This window comes from Lygodium microphyllum, chromosome 14 (genome assembly GCF_053477565.2).
Source record: "Lygodium microphyllum isolate KBCC chromosome 14, Lygodium_microphyllum_v1.1.10, whole genome shotgun sequence".
NCBI classification, from domain to species: Eukaryota; Viridiplantae; Streptophyta; class Polypodiopsida; order Schizaeales; family Lygodiaceae; genus Lygodium; species Lygodium microphyllum.
In genome coordinates, this window is record NC_141148.1 from 33,249,927 (window position 1) to 33,269,449 (window position 19,523).

General features: G+C 39.3%; 1 protein-coding gene across 3 annotated transcripts; it reads left to right on the forward strand.

The window, feature by feature from the left end:
• The first annotated feature begins 188 nt into the window (after positions 1-188).
• SQN (peptidyl-prolyl cis-trans isomerase / cyclophilin-40 (CYP40) / rotamase) lies at positions 189-18,653 on the forward strand. Of its 3 annotated transcripts, XM_087692628.1 has the most exons (10): positions 189-346; positions 954-1,144; positions 1,447-1,947; positions 2,040-2,127; positions 2,236-2,288; positions 2,384-2,488; positions 17,368-17,443; positions 17,536-17,573; positions 17,664-17,716; positions 17,844-18,653. In XM_087692628.1, coding segments are annotated over exons 2-10 (1,086 nt in total). In that variant the 5' UTR covers positions 189-346; positions 954-973; the 3' UTR covers positions 17,845-18,653. The 3 variants fall into 3 exon arrangements, with proteins under 3 accessions (XP_087548754.1, XP_087548752.1, XP_087548753.1); XM_087692626.1 differs by lacking the exons at positions 17,368-17,443; positions 17,536-17,573; positions 17,664-17,716; positions 17,844-18,653 and adding an exon at positions 16,831-17,343; XM_087692627.1 differs by lacking the exons at positions 17,368-17,443; positions 17,536-17,573; positions 17,664-17,716; positions 17,844-18,653 and adding an exon at positions 16,831-17,345 and having other exon boundaries at positions 194-397.
• The last annotated feature ends 870 nt before the right edge of the window (positions 18,654-19,523 follow it).

Here is a 19,523-nt window from a genome sequence, read left to right on the forward strand (position 1 = left end):
AATTGTAAAAATATATATATCTATAGTAACATGAATCATCATCATCATCGTATGTAGCGGTGCTCGTGAAGTATAATAATTAAAGAATTAATTAAAGCTAAGTGAAATCATGGGGGAAAAGGGGGGTTGGGGGGGAGGACAAGGGAGTGGGAATCCCGAGGCCCACTAGGGTACTCTCACTAGGACGCCCTATAACATGAAAAAGGTTTGGCACACGGTTTGCTCTCTTCTGCGTATTTTTCGAGTTTTTGGTTATGTGCGGACACAGGCTCGTTTGAACGACGAAGACGACGACGCAGAATTAAAAAAGGACGACGGAGGAGGCAGCAGACGACGTAGAAGCAAGGTAGTACTGGTCCTTGCCTGCATCTGTTTCCTCTTCGCAAGCGTATCGCAGGTATACACACACACACACACACACACTCTCTCTCTCTCTCTCTCTCTCTCTCTCTCTCTCTTTCGAGGCTTGCATTTCTGCTTTTACCACTTCCTCAAGCTCGTGCAAGCGGCCGCATGCCGTCTGTCCTTCTCTTTCTCTCTCAGAGTTGCATTACTTATTCCTCTCGAAGTCTCGCAGCTACCGCAGGGCCTTCTCGTTTCCCTCTTGAATTTTGTGTCTCGAATGTCTACATTTTTGGCATTTTGGGCCTTAGCAATGTCTTCAATCTGCTGCTTGCAAAAACTTTGACAGCCTGGCTTCTGGTTGATGCCTTGCCAAGCGAATGAGCTGGCATGATTTTGTTCATTGAATTTGTTTTCTAGCATACGTTTGAGTAGCCCCCAGTTTCTTTACAAAGTCATTGCTTTTGTGGAGTCGGAATGATCTGTGCTTCTACTGGCGAATCCATTTATGTGCACGTTCCTTCTGATTTTGGGTGTTTCTTTGACTTGCTTCGAGTAAAGTGGTGCTGTTGGTGTACCACTGCTTTGATTCTCTTTCTGTATTATGACAGTCACGTGCAATCTCAAGGAAATGGTCAATCCTCGGTGCTTTCTGGATATCGGCATTGGAGGTGAGCTGGAAGGCAGGATAGTTGTCGAACTCTATGCTGATGTGGTACCTCGAACGGCTGAAAATTTCAGGGCACTTTGTACTGGCGAGAAAGGAATCGGTCCTGAAACAGGCTGTCCTCTGCATTTTAAAGTATATCTAGTGCCTTTTGGACCTTGCTGTTGCTTATGCTTTGTTTTGTGTTCCGTTTTCTTGCAATGGGACTGTTAGGCCAACCTGAAATAATTGTTACTACAGTGTGATACAAAAATGTTGATGAAGATGATTTCTCATTGAGGTTTTCCTTAAATAAAATTGTTGGATCAAAACAAATGTTTGTGATTGGTGTCAGTTGCTGTGGCATGCGCCTGTTTAAGTTGACATTTTGTGGTTACATCATTATGCCTATGTTGGGAGGAACTAAAGAAAACATTTTTGTCATGGCAACTTTGCAGGGAGTGCCATTCCACCGAGTGATAAAGGGTTTCATGATACAAGGTGGTGACTTTTCAGCTCGCAATGGGACAGGGGGCGAGTCAATATATGGGCTGAAGTTTGCTGATGAAAATTTTCAGCTAAAGCATGAACGCAAGGGGATGCTCTCAATGGCAAATGCAGGACCAAACACAAACGGGTCCCAATTCTTTATAACAACCACTAGAACCTCTCACTTAGATGGGAAGCATGTTGTGTTTGGAAAGGTCATCAAAGGGATGGGAGTTGTGCGCAGCATAGAGCACAATCCCACGGACGAAGAAGACAGACCAATCAATGAAGTCATGATTATGGATTGTGGTGAGGTCCCAGAAGGCGTGGATGATGGTGTTGCTGATTTTTTCAAAGATGGTGATATTTACCCAGATTGGCCAGCTGATCTGGATGAACAACCTTCAGATTGTGCATGGTGGACATCGGCAGTTGACTCTGCCAAAAGTTTTGGAAATGCTAGCTACAAGGTTTTCTGGAATGCATTTTGTTTTGCAGTTGGAAATTTCTATGAGGTACTATTGTGATAACAGGGTAGCTAACTCATGGATGTTTGTCTCAGAAAGGTGACTACAAGATGGCTCTCCGGAAATACAGAAAGGCCTTGCGATATCTTGACATATGCTGGGAAAAAGATGGGTTGGATGAAGGTTCGGATTGCTGCCACAGCTTATTCTACTTGCTATATTGGTAATTACAGCAACGTTACTAATTGGGTGCTTGTGAGCTACTGATTTAGTGATTCTGGATGTTGGCAGACACAAGTGAACATTTGAGGACTGTCAAGTCTCAGATCTTAACAAACAGTTCTGTAGGTGTCTGTATGCTTATGCATTCTTGCAAGGAATTTTTCTTTTAACTTTATACTGAGCACTGTCTCAAGGCATCTTGGATACTGCTCAACAGGCAAGCAAGCTTAAACTTGGAGATGCAAAAGGTGCTTTACTAGATACAGAATTTGCAATGCGTAATGGAGAGGATAATGTGAAGGCTCTGTTTAGGCAGGGTCAGGTTAGTTTATGCAGCTTGATTCTCATTTTTACTTCAATATATTTGCTCCTATTAATGATTTGTATGTTAGCTGTACTTTATTCTCTAATAGTACATCCTAACAAAGAATACAAAAGTGAACCGAATGCTGAATGGGCTTCCAGGGCTGGTGGGTTAGAAAGAAGAGCTTTGTGAAAGAGCGTTAGCCTTGAAAGTACTACTACTTGAAAGTGCAGAACTTGTGTGTACATGATAGTTGGCATGCTCTTTGACTAGACCCCTTCATATAAAATATTGGGAAACAGCTTGATCCAATTATCATGTAATCTTGTCAGTTTTTAGCTGCGCTAATGCATTATGATGCCTACTACAAAACTTAATGTAGCCAAGTAGAAAGCTATGTGAGAAACCAAATTTAGAAGGCCACTTGAATCGGTCCTCCCTCTCTTTAATGTTTGTGTATTTCTATGGACTAGTTAGCTTGTGTTAGAAGTGTACATAACTTTAATTGGTGCTATGTCAATCTAATTTAGCAACATCATGGGTATGTTGGTTATATTGATAGGTTTTGTAAGAAGCTTGCAATAAATAATAACCAAAGAAGAAACGACATTGGGAGACATATATAATTGAGTCTTTCCTTAATATTAGAGATTGGGTTCCTAAACTTGAATTCTTACACATGAAAGCAAGAATATTAAATCTATTTACTCTATTCTTGAATATCATGTCTCATCAAGCTTGATAGTTTGTGGGTCATATTTTAGAAATATAAACTCCACCCTTTTGAACCTGGGGAAAATTTGCATTGTGGCAAATTGACACAAAAATGATCTATTTGAGGTCCTTTAAAAAAAAGAGTGAAATTATTCGAATATTCTGGATTGAATTGTTATATTAGACATGTCTTTTCTTGTCTTTCTTTGTATCCATCTCTTGGTTATGAGCCTTTGCTAGAGTTTGGCAAGGACACTTTGGCATTGTGTGTTTGTTGGGCAAGTAAAATTAAAGGCCTTAGTTTTAGATAAATTATTTTGCATTTTGTCCTAATGTAACTCCATAAAACTAGGCCTAAAAAGAATTAATAAGAGAAAAATATATTTTATTTGGTGGTTAGGATAAATGCCTAAGCATCTCCTATACTAGTACATGTGGGCATTCACAATACAATATGAGCATTCTTGTTTTCTCCATCTTCATCATCTCTCTCTCTTTTAGTGGTTGTTGCGCTGCCTTGGTGGCTACTGCCCATTGCTTAAAGATGCCAACCTGTATGCTAAAGGTTGTGGCCAGCTTGCTCAAGTTGCCATCTTCCTTGTGTGGAGGAGCCATCGCGAGTTTGCTACCTGTTGTGCTTGCTTATTGTCTGCTATGCCATTGTCATTTGGTAGACATGTCGTCTACTTTTTCTACACAAAAGATTTCAGTTTTGGCTACGAGGACCATTAATGTTATCCTCATCTTTATTGTCTAATGGAGATTGGGTTGTATTCAGTCTAGAAATGTGTCGGACTGCCTTGGAGTGACATCTTACTGCTTGGAAGATTGCAAGGATTGCATTTCATTCCCTCTCATTGTTGATCGTAGATAAGCAAGAGCATGAAACATAGAGGAGGAGAATGAGTCAAGGTAAGTACGTGACATTTTGAAGAAATGCTTATTTTATGTAAGCATTTCATAATTTTTTTTTTCTCATGTTTAGTTTCATGATGCAAGTTTGACATTTTGTCTAATACAATTTCATTAACCTTTCTTTGTTGAAGAACAACAATATGTGGATATGGCTTTATTTTTATTTTAGAAATGATAAAATAACTTGAGAAGGTATTGTAATGATTTTACAAGTCTATCATTCCGTAGAAGTGGTGAAAAAAAAGTGAATATGAAAGTATTTGATGTTGAAGGAATGGAGGATGATGATAGAGATAAATGGGGCTAACTTTAGGCCATCTTTAGTTGTACAAGAGTTTATAGCTAAGAAAATTGATGTAGAATGGGAAAAACAAGCTCTCTTTATAGGAGAGAGAAGCTAGTGCAAAAAGAAAAAGTGGAGTAGCATAAGATAAGTGTTCAACCACATGTCATGATGTGTCACAAGTGGTAGAACACTAGGAATCTTGTGTGTCAAGTATTTTGACACTTGGCTGTTCTCTAGAGTTTATGGCCTTTCTTTTTGGATTGAGTATTGTCAAAGATAGAAATAATGAAATTTAGTAAGCATTGCAAGAATACAAAAGTGACTTGTTTTAAAATGTCATTCATATATTTTTCAAATCTAGCACTTTTAGGCTAATTTGATGCTTCTAAATGACTCTCTTATATGGGTGTTGTATGAAAGCTCTTTATTATGAGTATATTATAAAGATAGTATTGAAATCTTCATATGAGTTTTGTATGCAAACATTGTCCATTTTAAGCTTTCAGCCTATGTATGGACATTGTACAAACATCTCATGATTATACCATCTTGTTGATTGTAAGTGCTTGTTTTGGTGGATCTAGCCCAAACTTCAAGGCATTAATTTTTTTAATGTAAAAGTGTAACTTGATATGCTAGAGTTTTGGTCACATATAAAGATATGCTAGGGTTTTCATTGAGAAAACATAAAAGATAGGAACATGACTAAAACACAATAACTTAGATAGTATATATAAATGCAAAATACAGATGTGAAATACAAAAAAAAAACACAAACATAAAAGAAAGAGAACTTTATGTAATGTATAATGTATTATTTTCTACTGACTCTATTATCACTCAAGCTCAATTAGACATTCTTTGTTTAAGAGAGAATTTCATAGAAGTTTAGAATCTCTTTTCCCAGTAAAAACTATTAAAAATCCCTATATAAACAAACTCGCATTTCTTATTTTATCCCCTCATGAAAGAAACTTACGAAACATGTTTCTGACATTTCGTTTCTAAACGTTTCTAACGTTTCTGGTTGCTATGATTGACATTAGTAGCCAATAAATTGATCTAGGCCCAAATTTAACACCCATTGCATCCTTGGGATCCTTGGCTTATTACCATGAAATAATTGCCATGTGCATCACATGTGCTAAACAACCTTGCACATTTGATTAAGGTGACCCTAAAAGTGATTATTCATGAGAGGTAACAGTCTTTGATGAAATGATTTGGATGAGAACCTTCTTACTAGGAGTTTGGCAAAACTTTTTTGCACATCACTTAGATGATGGATTTTAAAGGCTACGACATGGACTTCTTGATTTATCATTGTATCAATACAATTACTATAAGCATATGCGAGCAGTACAAATGGTCTTATCAAATTTGGAATGATAAGAACAAGTGTAAAAGTAAGGACTATTTTCAGTATTGTTAAGGTTGCCTTTCCTTTCTCTCTCCATTTGGAAGAGCACTTTTTCTTTGTAAGGTCATGAAGAGAAGAAGCTATATGTACAAAATGTTAGATAAAGCGGCAGTAATAGAAGCATAAGCTAAGAAAAAATCTCACCTAATGTATATCACAAAGATCATGCCATTCTTGAATTATCTGGATCTTTTCAAGATGCATTCGAATCCCTTAAAAAGAGATAATATGTTGAAGATAATTTATTTTATGCATGAAAAATTTTCTTTTGACCATTTATCAAGAGATGATTTTATTGAAGTAGTTGTAAAGTAATCTCTAAGTGTCGACAGTGCTTTCCTTTATTCTTTCTAAAAACAAGAATATCATCAAAGAAAGTACTGATTTATTGTTGATGATCTCTAAAAATGTGCTTCATCGTTTCGATTGAAGGTGATTGGTACATTAGTTTAATCCAAAAGGAGCTACCAAGAAGTCATAAAGATCAAATGAAGTGTGATTTTTTTTTTGGTGTACATCTTGTGGGATTTTCTTGTAAAAATAGAGTAAGATCGGCTTTGATAAGGAAAAAAAAGAGTCTCTTGATTACTGCTCAAGGAGATTTTGGGAGCTACTTTTGAAGGTTCTAAATGGCAAACCCTCTTTTTGTCCACGTTCGTTTTTATATTAGGATGTGGTCTTTTGTAAATGCCAGGAGGCCGACTGCCCCTTGGTCACCTTGTTGATTGTGTACAAGGATTTTCTTACCTTTTGGATTGTTTACAAGTGGGACTTTGCATGACAGATCTTGTAGGTGTCCACACATTGATTTCAAGAAAATCAGCAGCTTTAAAAAGCTTAGGAAGTTCCAAGGAATCTATTCTTAAGTCTAGTAACTTTTTCAAGAAGAAAAGCATTTCTTTATGAAAGAAGGCAAGTATTTTAAATGTGGACATATAGGGCATATAGCAAAGCAATGTCCAAATAAAGGATAAAGGAAAGTTTTTGATAACAAGTCCAAGTCGCTAATGACAATCAATGCTGTTAGCGATGCAGTTTTAAAAATCACACCAAAGATGCGCAAACTATTAAAAGCTTGGGGACAACTACAAGTAAGCAAGCACTATTTCTAATAGACCTTGGAGTGAATGAAAATTTCATTTCATTAGAGTTGGCTAAAGAGCTTGGATTAAAAAATGAAGAGATTGAGACCTCAATTGAAGTTTGCTAGGCTTTAAATGCTAATGAAGGTGACATAGTGAAGGCCGTAATACCCTATATTGGCAAGCTCAAATGCTAATGAAGGTGACAGTGTGAAGGCCATAATGCCCTACATTGGCAAGCTCAAATTTCAAATCTAAGGCTATAAAGTCAAAGATACTTTTTGTATTGTAGATATTGATGGTTGTGATGTGATTCTTAGTATACCATGGAATCATAAGATAGACTTAGCTATTTTCTCTAAAAAGAAGAAGGTAGAACTCATCAACAAAAGTAATAGGAATCGGATCCAAGCTGGAATAATTGGAGATACCATCCTATGGAAAGCCATATGGAAGTCTCTAGGGTTTGCTGTAGTGACGGGTCAGGCACGAAGATTGAGACAATCATTGTTCCTAAGGTGCAGAGAGACCGAGAGAGTGAGAGAGAGGAGAGCAGAGAGTGTGCATGATTTTTGGTACAATGACGAGTGTGTACCTTTAGGTTTTTAGATAGATATATATGTGTAAGTACAAGTGCTAAGGGTGTGCTCATACCCGAGCACATTTAAAGGCACGAGGGCCTTTATTTCCAACAACCTCAGGCAATGTGCCTTAAGAGGAGAAAAAAATCAGCTAAGTCTAGGTATGTACATGTTAGCAGAGTATTTGTCAGCTCGTGTGAGTTTGAGCTTGATCTGGGCTAGGCATTTTTATTAGGTACTTTAGGTATTTTCTGGTGTGGCATTTTATGCCAGTGGAGCATTTTTATGCACCAGTCAGCCAGCATTAATGCTGTCCGACCAGCATTATTGCTCTCCACTTTTTCAGCCTATTTATACTCAGTGCTCCTCCTCAGTCATCATCATCATCTTCACCATCTGCAGACTCTGTGGAGAGAGGAGCCAGTGCCAGTGCCAGTGCCCACGCAGCCAGTGACTCACTGTTGTATGCGACTGTCTCGTGTTCAGATATATGGATTCCATTGCCCGTGCATACATCTGAGTTCTCATCTGTATCGTGTTCTTTCTTTCTTTTCTTTTTGTCTCGTGTTTCAGCAGTTTATTTCAGCACATGTTTATGCTTCCACCGCTGCTCCACTTCTGACAGTACAAAGTTGAAATACATATATCTATCCAACTCCCATCATCTGTCGGCAATGAGCAAAGCGCTTTGTTGGAAGACCCTTCGTGAGGTCTGCAGGATTATCATCTGTTTGCACTTTGACAAGCTCAATGCTCTTGTTATCAAGCACATCTCTAATGAAGTGTGTGCTTTGTTTTTGCATGAAAGACATGATTCTGTGCTAGCATGATAACACTTTGACTATCACAATGAAGAATAGGTAACTTTGTGATGCTAAGCTCTCCCACTAGACGTGAAAGCCATAAAGCGTCCTTGCATACCTCAGTGGCAGCCACATACTTTGCCTCTGTAGTAGGCAATGCAACACACTTTTGTAGCTTGGAGATCCAAGAGACTGCTCCTCTTGTGAAAGTAAACACATACTCGAAAGTGGATTTTCTGCAATCCGCATGACAAGAATAGTCTGTATCCGTAAAGCCAAGAACCGATGCCTTGTGCTTTCGAAAGCAGATGCACAACTCCTTTGTGCCTTTGAGGTATCTTATAATACCTTTCATTGCATTCTAATGCTTATTGCCAGGGTTTGCCATGTATCTGCTAACCACTCCCATTGCAAAGGCAATGTCAGGACGTGTAGCAACCATAGGATACATAAAACTGCCAATAGCTGAAGCATATTGTATCTTGGTCATTTCAGCCTTCTCATCATTAGATATAGGGCTGTCCTTTGCACTGAGTTTCACATATGGAGGCAATGGAACTTCAATTGTTTTTCCCCCCTCCATATTAAAACGTTGCAAAACTTTGGAGATATACTCCTGCTAAGATAGATAGAGCAATCCTTTTGACTTATCTATGCGTATTTGCATACCAAGAATGCAATTTACATCACCAAGATCCTTCATGTCAAAGCTGCCATGAAGACTTTGCTTCAGTGAATCCAAGGCATGAGTATCCCTACCAGCAATCAGCATGTCATCAATATACAAAACCAAGATAATCAGGTTGCCATTTGCTGCCTTCTTGGTGTACAAGCAGTGATTCACTTGACTTTTATGGAAACCTTGAGACTACATAAATGTATCAAACTTATGATACCATTTTCTGGGTGCTTGCTTCAGCCCATACAAACTCCTTTTGAGCTTACATACCATCTTTTCTTTCCCTTTTTCAACAAAACCTTTAGGCTGCTGCATATATATGTCCTCATGCAGATCACCATGTAAGAATGCAATCTTTACATCCATTTGTATGAGCTCCATATTTTCAGCTGCAACCAAGCCCAAAATGGTTCTCAATGTAGTCATCTTGACTACAGGAGAGAAAATCTCATCAAAGTCGATTCCATGCTCCTGCTTGTACCCCTTTGCAACCAATCTTGCTTTGTACTTTGGTGAGGAACCAGAAGTGACCTTCATCTTGTAAACCTATTTGTATGGAAGTGTTTTTTGCCGTTTAGGCAATTGCACCAAGTTCCAAGTGCCATTTTTCTCAAGAGATTCCATTTCTGACAATATGGCTTTATACCATTTCTTGTTGTTGTGTTTGTCCATTGCTTCCTTGAAGCAAGACGGTTTACCACAGTCTGTCAACATGACATAATCAGCCACATTATTTGCATCAAGAATGAATCTATCAGGTTGCCTAGTAGCCCTAGATGATTTCCTAACCCAATGATCATTGTTTGTTGGTTGTTGAGCATTTTCAGCTTGCTGTCTTGGCATTTCAGCCTGCAAATCAGCATTAACAGCTTGCTGTCTTGGCTGTTCTTGCACATGTAGTGGCTCGTTATCATGGGCAATAGCTGGCTGATCATTTCCAACATTATTTTTTACATTTATAGGTTCATTTACAGCAGGTGTTTGCTGCTGTACAACGGGCACATTTTGCTGTCTAAAAGGTATTTCTTCTTGGAATACAACCCTACGGACCTACTCAGCCTTTTCTGGCTGTTTATGCATGCCATCTTCTCAAAAGATAACATCATTGCTGTGTACTACTTTCCTTTTCTCGGGATTCCACAGTCTATCTTATTTCACCCTCGTCACCATATCCTAGGAAAATGCATTTATATGACTTTGGCTTGAGTTTGCTTCGTTTTTCTTTACAAATGTGCACAAAAGCCTCATAGCCAAATACTTTTAGGTGAGCATATGAAGGTGGCTTGCTCGACCATGCTTCTTGGGGCACTCCCCCCCCAAAGACCTGTTTGGTGACCGATTAATTAAGTGTACGGCTGTCATAACAGTCTCTGCCCAAAAACCATGTGGTAATGCAGCATGAGACAACATCGTACAGATCTTATCCTGTATGGTTCGATTCATACGCTATGCAACTCCATTTTGAGGTGGATTATGAGGGGCAGTGAGCTCCCGCTTTATCCCTTTGCTATCACAAAATGCCTGAAAGGCCTTGGACACATATTCTCCACCATTATCAGAGCGAAGACACTTGAGTGTCTTATCAATTTGATTTTCAACCAATGCCAATAATTTTTTGAACTTGTCAATCACTTCATCTTCACTACGAATAGGATAAACCCATACCTTTCGTGTAGTATCATCGACAAAAGTGACAAAATATTTATTTTTCCCTAAAGATAATCTTGGCATCTGACATACATCTGAATGTACTAATTCTAGAGGAGGATTTTTTAAAGAAAGAGTCTGTTTATGAGATGTCTGTGCATGTTTACCATAAATACAATGACCACAATGCTCAAAATCAGCATACCGAAGACAAGGCAAGTAACCCAAACGATAAAGTACTTTCATTCTTGTTTGACTCATGTGTCCCAACCGGCCATGCCACAAAGAAACGCTTGGCTGCTTAGTCACAACAACAATATGATCACTCTTACTAGATACATGGAGAGAATACAAAGTATCACTTTTACAACCTTTGGTAATCACTCTAGATCCCTTACAGATCTTCCATTTTCCATCACCAAAGGTGGCATGAAAACCATCATCATCTCATTGCCTTGTGCTAATCAAGCTCTTCTTGAGCTGAGGTACATGTTGTACATGTTGAAGTGTAAAGACAGAGCCATGCTGAAACTGTAACTGCACATTGCCAATACCTACAATGTCACATGCATAGTTGTCCCCAAGATGGACAACACCATGTCGACCCCCTGTATAGGTAGGGAACCACTCTCGATGAGGGATGACATGAAAGGAAGCACCTGAATTGAGAATCCAGGTATGCATGTCCTCATTTGTATTTGCAAGTAAAGCATGTGTACCAAAGTGTGAAGAGACCAAAAGTACGTCATTCCCACTGTTCTCACTGTCATGAGTGATTACATTCACCTCTTCAATTTTAACACTGCTCTTCTTGGGTTGTCCCTCTTTCTTCTCTTCCTTGCTATCATTTGTCTTCTTGCCCTTTCCTTTCTATTTATTCCATTTGTAGCAATCACGTTTAAAGTGACCTTTCTTACCACAATGATGGCATTCAACATCTTTGCCACATGATTTACTGCGTCCCTTGCTATGAGATTTGCCTTTCTGCTGTGATCTGCCCCTAGTATGCAAAGCATTAGAAGACTTACTAGATGCATTGTTTTGTCGATTCATTTCTTCCATGAGCAGAGCACTCTCTACATCAACATACAAAAGAATTGCATTCGAATTGCTCATAGCAATCCTGAATGTATCCCAACTCTCTGGAAGAGTGCAGAGCAAGAACGTAGCCTTAAATTCTTCATTAATCAAAAACTTCAAGGCACCCAACTAGCTGAAAATAGAGTTAAACTCACTCAAGTGAGTAGACATTGATGTACCCTCTTTCATACGCAAATCCATAAGCTTTTTCAGCCAATACACTTTGCTTGCAACACTCTTCAGTGCATATAGTTCTTCCAGTCGAGTCCATATAGCATTTGCAGAATCCAAACATTCAATTATAAACAACAAGGCATCAGAAATCGATAGCTCGATGGTTGAGCGTGCAAGCTCATTTAACTCATCCCAATCTTCTTGTTCCATGTCCACGGGCTTTGCCCCTTTGGTTTTAATCGGCTTTGCCTTCTGCTTTTGCAACAGGATATTGTAGCACTGTTTTTGCCAAACTGCAAAGTTATGTGCTCCTTCAAGCTTCTTTATGTGCACGAGATTACTGCTGTCATTGCTGCCAGCCATGATTTTCAGCCCAAATGTGACAAAAAAATCAGCAAATGCAGGCCCAGACTGTCACCCAAGTGACCAAGGTACAAACAAGTATTAACCAGCAATAAATGACCACATAGGAGCATAGATTTCAGATCTGTAATTAAATTTTCAGAAGCACCAAACCATGTGCTACAGCATTCCACAACTGATTACAGTTGTTCCAAGGGCATATGCATCACATTACATGAGAAATCCCAAATTTTAGCTGCAATTTCTGTTGTACATGTACCCACGGGCATAAAATTTGACATGCACGATCAAAAGCCCCAAAATGTTTGTGCTCAAAGCATCAACCACACATCTGCAATTTCTCTGTCATGCATAGAGTAGGCCAATTTTGCCAAAATAGAGCAATTTCAGCAAAACCCCCAAATTTTCCAAGTGTTGGATGTCCAAGTTACATGGAATTGACCTTGCATGTACATAAAATGACCAAATGGTGCACAAATTTTACCCAAACTGTAAAAGCCCCAAATTGCACGGGGTTCAATGTGCATCAATGTCAAGAAATTGGGTAAATTTCAGCCCAATTTGTGCATGTACATGAAAAGCCCTAGATGTCGGAGGCAAAATGTCACAAATTCTTGCAATTTTTGAGACAGATATCACTGTTGCATCTTGCTCGCATCAAATCTGGACAAATCCCCAAATTTTCCAAGTCTTGCGTACACTAATTTTAGTGAAATTGAAAGAATTTCGTGAAAATGTGAAAAACCTCCAAAATTCCCGAGCAAATGTGCATCGACTTTGCAATTCTTGAGTCAGATTGTCCAGTTCTGTATTAAGATTCCCAAATTTGGGAAAAGCCCCAAATTTTTGGGCTTGAATTGCACGAAAATTTGTGTTGTGCCTCCACGCATGAACCCTTCGTAGGGTAACTTCAAGAAAAAGGAATTTTGAAGGAAAAAGAAAACTAGACGACGGGTTAACGGACTTGCCGTGCAGGTCGTCGCTTGGTACTTGTTGTCGCATCACGTGTGGAGGCCCGTCAGCGATTCCGTCGTATAGCTCACTCGTCACCTGCAATCGTTGTGTGCAGCTCCCGCCAATTGCTTCTTTGAGCCGTGTAGCGTCTGTCGTCAGCGCTGCCACATTGCCACGCTACAGCTCTCGACTTTCCATGTTGGGGCAAGGCACGCACTCTCCACGTTGGAGCCTTCTACAGCTCACGACCTGTCGCCTGTGGCAAAATGCTGCCTGATTCAATCTATAGCTTCGGTTAGTCGCCTCATGATCTGTTCGAACTTCAAGAGGTACGAATGCCTCAACCGCAGCTTTGATACTAGTTTGTAGTGATGAGTCGGGCACAAAGATCAAGACAGTCGTCGTTCCTTAGGCGCGGAGAGACACAGAGAGAGAGAGCAGAGCAGAGAGTGTGCACGATTTTTGGTACAATGATGAGTGTGTACCTTTAGGCTTTTAGATAGATATATATGTGTAAGTACAAGTGCTAAGGGTGTGTTCACATCCGAGCACATTTAAAGGCACGAGGGCCTTTATTCCCAACAGTTGCTTTATGTCAATGATGTGAAAGATAATATAAATACTAAAAATCAAGAGTGACTTAGACTCATAATAAAATAGAGAATTTTTTTCTGAAGATCTTTCTTATCAAAGTTTCCCTCGAAAGACCAAAAGACCACCATATTCATATTATTACAGGCGATTCTCCTTCTAACGTAGCACCATACTATGTGAGTTGTCCTCAACAAGAAGAAATCAGAAAGTAAATCGAAGTCCTACTTAGTTGTAGATTGATTAAGCCAAGTAGCTAATCATTTTGCTCACTAGTTTTACTTGTTAAAAAGGGATGACACATTGAGGATGTGCATTGATTATCGAGCCCTTAACAAAATCATATGAAGAATCGAGTTCTTATTGCTAAATTTGATGACATTTTGGATTGTCTAGGATGCTCAAATGATCTTAACCAGATTAATCTGAAGAGTGGTCTCACTAGATCTTCTCGTTTGAAGTGAAAACAAAGGACTTGACTTTGTATCATATGATCAAAGGGTCTCTAGGATTTTGGGGTACATCACTATATTTCAACCTCGTCCACCAAGTGTGGGCTAGGTCGATCAAATGTAGGTTGTAAACTAAATCTTTTCTTTTTCTATATAGTTGTCAAGACCGTATAAGATTTGAAAGTAACGACTAAGCTTAAGAAGAAGGTTAGGGTTTTGAAAACCATCATACATAGATATTGAGTTTAATCTTCTTTTAAGGTTGAGATGATGACTCAGTTTTTCTCTTCTTATTCCTTTATCCATGACTATGACTTGACGTTGAAGATGATGAAGTGGTTGATGGGGATGAAGATGGAGACGAGAGTGAAGAATGTGGACACCTTTGTCCATGTGATATCTTTTACGAGAAGGATGTCTCTCTTCATTGTTGATGAGGATCCATAAAGAAAGGCACTTGATGACTTTGAAGAAGAGAATGACCTTTGACACGATCTCTTTCTTTGTCTTGAAGCAGAATGGCACCTTCCACTTGTTTCACTACATCTCTTGGAAGTAGTTGGGCTTTTTGATCAACCCTCTGTCCCTACCCACCAAATCCATGGGGATTGTGTGCAAGGAAGGAATGCATTTTTGCTCAATCTAGTGCTTAGCTTAGTTACGAGTGTTGGGGTGAGGATTGAGCCAAAGCTTTGATACAATTGTAAATGCCTCGAACAATGTAGTATGCTGAACAGTTATAATATTCACTTGTTTTTGAGACTTACTATTTCAAGAAAATTGAGAAAAACGAATGCTTAAAGTTGAATATGACAATTACTCAGAAAATTACAGCCATTGAGCAAGATCAAGTATTCTTTAAAAGAACAACAAAAGAAGAGGGAACTTGGAATATAGAGGTATTCAATGATGGAGTGGATGATGATGATAAAGATGGATGAGGGCTAACTTTAGGTCATCTTTAGCTATACTAGAGTTAACAGCTAATAGAACTAATGTAAAATGAGAAAAAATGAGCTCTCTTTATAGGAGAAAGGGGAGAGCTAGTGAAAAAGGAGAATTAGAATAACACAAGACAAGTGTGCACAACCACATGTCATGAGGTATGACAAGTGGTAAAACACTTGGAATCTTGTGTGTCAAGTATCTTGACATTTGTCTTTTCTTTAGACTCTATGGCCTTCCTTTTTGGGTTAAGTATTGTCATGAATATAAACATCTAATTGTAGTAAGCACTGCCAAAACACAAAGCTTACTTGTTTTAGAATATCATCCCTATTTTTTAGGACCAACATTCTTAGGCCAATCTGAGCCCCCTAAACTTTAGGCTCAAGATTTTGTGCCTATTATCCCTTATATGGATGATCTCATGTTGATAGATAGCCATTCATAGGAGGGGGATTATATGTGGGAGATATTGAGCTAGGAGTTTGATACGATTGACCTTGGTTTATTGGTTACTTAAAGGCATTTTATATCTCAGCACACTTATACCTCTGAGCTGTTGATAGAGTTTTGACATAGCTTCATGCAAGCCTATCTCTTGCCCCATGGCCCTCAAGTCTCAACTTTCTATTGCAAGTGATACTTTGGTAGATGCTACTATTACCGGAGCCTTGCTACCTCACTCATTTGGCTCATCTATACTTGGCTTGACATTTCTTTTGTGGTAGCTTTGTTGTGTTCTTTCACAAAGACTCCCCTTTAGGTTCACTTGCGAGTTGCTCTCCATGTATTGTGGTATCTTCAAGGGACTTGATCGTACAAGATCTTGTATGGAGAGGTAGCCACTCTTATAGATTGGAGTGTTTTTGATTGCATTGGCAACATTTACACTCTTCCCCAGTGGATTTTGTGTAGTTTCTTGGAGCAGCAAGAAACAGCCTACCATTGCTCTTTCTTCAAAGGGGGACTGTGTACAGGGCATTGTGTTCTGCTTCTTAGGAGATGGTATGGATCTGCAACATGCTTGTGGAGTTTGGATTCTCTTAGGTAGGACCTACTTTACTTCGGGTTGACGATCAGAGTGCTATTGCTCTGGAGTCTCATCAAGAACCTTGCGTTGGATGCTCCCACGAAGCAGATTGATGTTTAGTGCCACTTTACGACTAGGACTACTGGGGTATCTAATCCCATTCGCTCCCCTAGCTTTCGTCTCTCAATGTCAGAAAAATAAGAAAATGAATGCTTTAAATAATCTCGTTTCCTTTCTCTTTATTCAAAAGCCTATCTTGGATTTCAAGCAGGAAATCGCCTATTGTCCTACAACAGACGATGGAGCAGATATCCTCACAAGCCTTTACCACAATCTTCCATGCTTCATCATATGCATCTCCTCGGCCTTTATCTGCTCCAGGATATGATAGGGGGTGTTAGTATTCCATGTTTTCATTGATGTCATCTCTTGGTTGTGAGTTCTATTAGAGTTTGATAGAGATGGAGGAGTTCTGATTGTCTTTGCATTGCATTTCAGTGTTCCAGCCTGTGCGCATTTGTTCCTAGCCTGATTGCATTTAGTACAGCCTTGTTCATGTTGTTTGTGGCTGTCTAATTGATGGCTGCATTGCAGTTTTGACGTGTGGCAGCATTTACAGCGGCAGTTGGCTTCATTTATTGCAGGTCGGATCAGGTTTTAGCATTACATTTTGGTTGGCAGCATTTTCACCTTCTACAGGAGCAGTTCGACCAGTTTACTTTACACACCCTATTTATTGTGCTGCTGCCACTGGGCTGTCTGATATTACCAGACCTTCAGCACCTGCATTCTCATATCATCGGCTGCTTCTCAGCAAATCCTTTGCCTCATTCCAGCGTCCTCTCTGTCGCAGATCAGCAGCGCACAGGGGCTGTTTGATGAAGCCTTGTATTTATTCATTTTCTGATCAGTGCAGTTTTGCTCCTTTCTGTGTTCACTATCTCTATTTATTTCTCTCCGTATCTTGATTTTTGTCCATTGTGCACTCTCACAACTTTCACCTTTCAATGTTTCAAAACCTTAAAACATGGGTTTGACCAGAAATGATGGATGGAGTGTACAAAGCTCTCGGGAGTGTTTGGCCCATTTTGAAGTTTTACTTAAACTTGTTCATCTGTATTTTCAGAAGTTTAATTTGTAAACCAAGTGTTTGACCTGATTACCCGAGTTTGATTTGACAGGCGCACATGGCATTAAATGATGTGGATGCTGCAGTTACAAGTTTTTCAAAAGCGCTGGAGCTAGAGCCAAATGATGGTGAGAAGCATTTTCCACTCTTGTTGCTCTTTCCTGTTTGTTTGTGGTTCTTTCACACCGGACCTGATAATAAGGTGCCTTATGACCCGCAGGCGGGATAAAGAGAGAACTTGCTATTGCTAAAAAGAAGGTATCTATGTGAATAATCAATTTCATCCAGTCTATGACCTGGAAAGTGACACATAGATATTGAACTTCATTCAACTTGATTAATATGCAGATTGCAGACAGACGGGACAAGGAGAGGAAAGCTTATGCAAAAATGTTTCAATGGCACGTTTCTACATGATATTTTGAATGTCAAGAGTGCCAAGTTTTTATGACAACATTTTTTGTTTTGGTGTTGAAGCAGGGGATATACCTGGTCTCGTGTAATGTTGTCCTTGGCTATTTCTTGCAGATTCTGATACAGCATAATGACATTTTGACCTGTTTAGATGGAGCCTTCGAATGTCTGAAGTCAACTTGCGAAGGCCCAACATTTTTGTAGCCAGGTTCCAGCTAATTCTGCTGATATCTACCCTTGAAGTGGAATTTTCAAGAGTTAGTTTAGGCTAGGTACCTGTCACATCAGCAGGAGCGAAGACTGTTATATATCTACAGAGCAGTGGGGGAAAAGTTTACATTCGTCAGATTCAATTGCAAGAGTACAGGTTGTAGTCCAAGAACTTGAACCAGTGGTCTTTGAAAAGAGTCACCACTGATAGTGTGTGGAATCATAGGAAACCCTGAAGAGTGGTTACTGAAGAAAGATTTTGTATGCAGCATTTTGGAGTTTACCTTTCAAAGGGAAATCTCATTGTGCTCAGTAAACACTGCAACTTGAGGTGGGCATCTCCAAACTATCAATAATGTGTATATGCCATTACTTCTAAGGCACTGCTGACGAGGTCTCAATGTTAAAGAAGTTTAGCTTCATAGCTGAAGTCCAGAAGCAAATGTTAGGCGAGTGTGTTGAAACTTTTAGAGCTTGCCCAATTAAGTGACATGCTCTGCTGGCATAACACAGGGTACAGGCTACATTCCATTTTCCAGATCTTGATTGTAGGAAGTAAATGGTAGGCTTCATGTGTTGGGGAGTTGTATTGCGAGAACACGATCTCCTTTGCAGAGGTTTGACATCTCTATCTGAACTTCAGTGCCACAAACAGTATAGCTAATCAAAATCTTAACCAATCATTTTTAAGCTGCTTGCTTGATCTTATAATGTTAATGGTGAATTTAACGGCAGCTAATTGCAAGTGGTATATGTACTTTCTGTTCATGTGTGACGGGATTCTGTTAGCCTTATGCCTGTGGCCACTTGTTTCTTATGTTTAACTGTTCAGGATATCATGTGGATGTTGCAGGTGCAACCTCACCGTGTCTTGCTAAGATCGTCCGATTTATTCTAAATTTCTTGTTATATATTTTTTTTCTTGAAATGTTCATGTCCAAGACAGTAATGGCACATCCTGTTCTCAACTTAACACATGTGAATTTGACCTAATAGATTTCTGTGAAGGCCTCCAAGCAGCAACCAGAGAGACAGAGAGAGAGAAAGCCGGAAGGCGTTTGGTTTGCTAAAGCCGTAACATAAAAATGAACATGTTCATAAATTGGTATTTACAATTGGCGAGTGGGAAATTGATTTTAGGTATAATAGGAAATAGCTGAGGAAGTTTTTAACTAGTCGTATGTTGCCGTTTATTGATATCTGTTCTCATTTCTAGACAGTGGGATCTGGAGAATGAAAAGCAGGCATGCATAGGTCTCCCTAGCTCGACTTGGCACTACTTGTTGAAGTAAATCTCCATAGGGGAACGTTCAGGAACGTTGAGATATGAAGGTAACGAGGCAAAATGTTGACGTTTTTAGTTACTCCTACTCCAGGGTGCCATGAGCACATAAGAAATCCGCTTCTTAAAGCTAGACAAATTACTGTGCGAATCAATGACTTTGTAGCCCAGCCATTACTCTATGGTGACTTTGCTACCTTGATAAAATACCTGTTTGTGTTTTGTCTTAGTTGCCTTCATCTCGGTGATCACTCAGCTGTATTTTGGGTTGTGTTGGTATGAGCTCATCCACAATCCGCGTT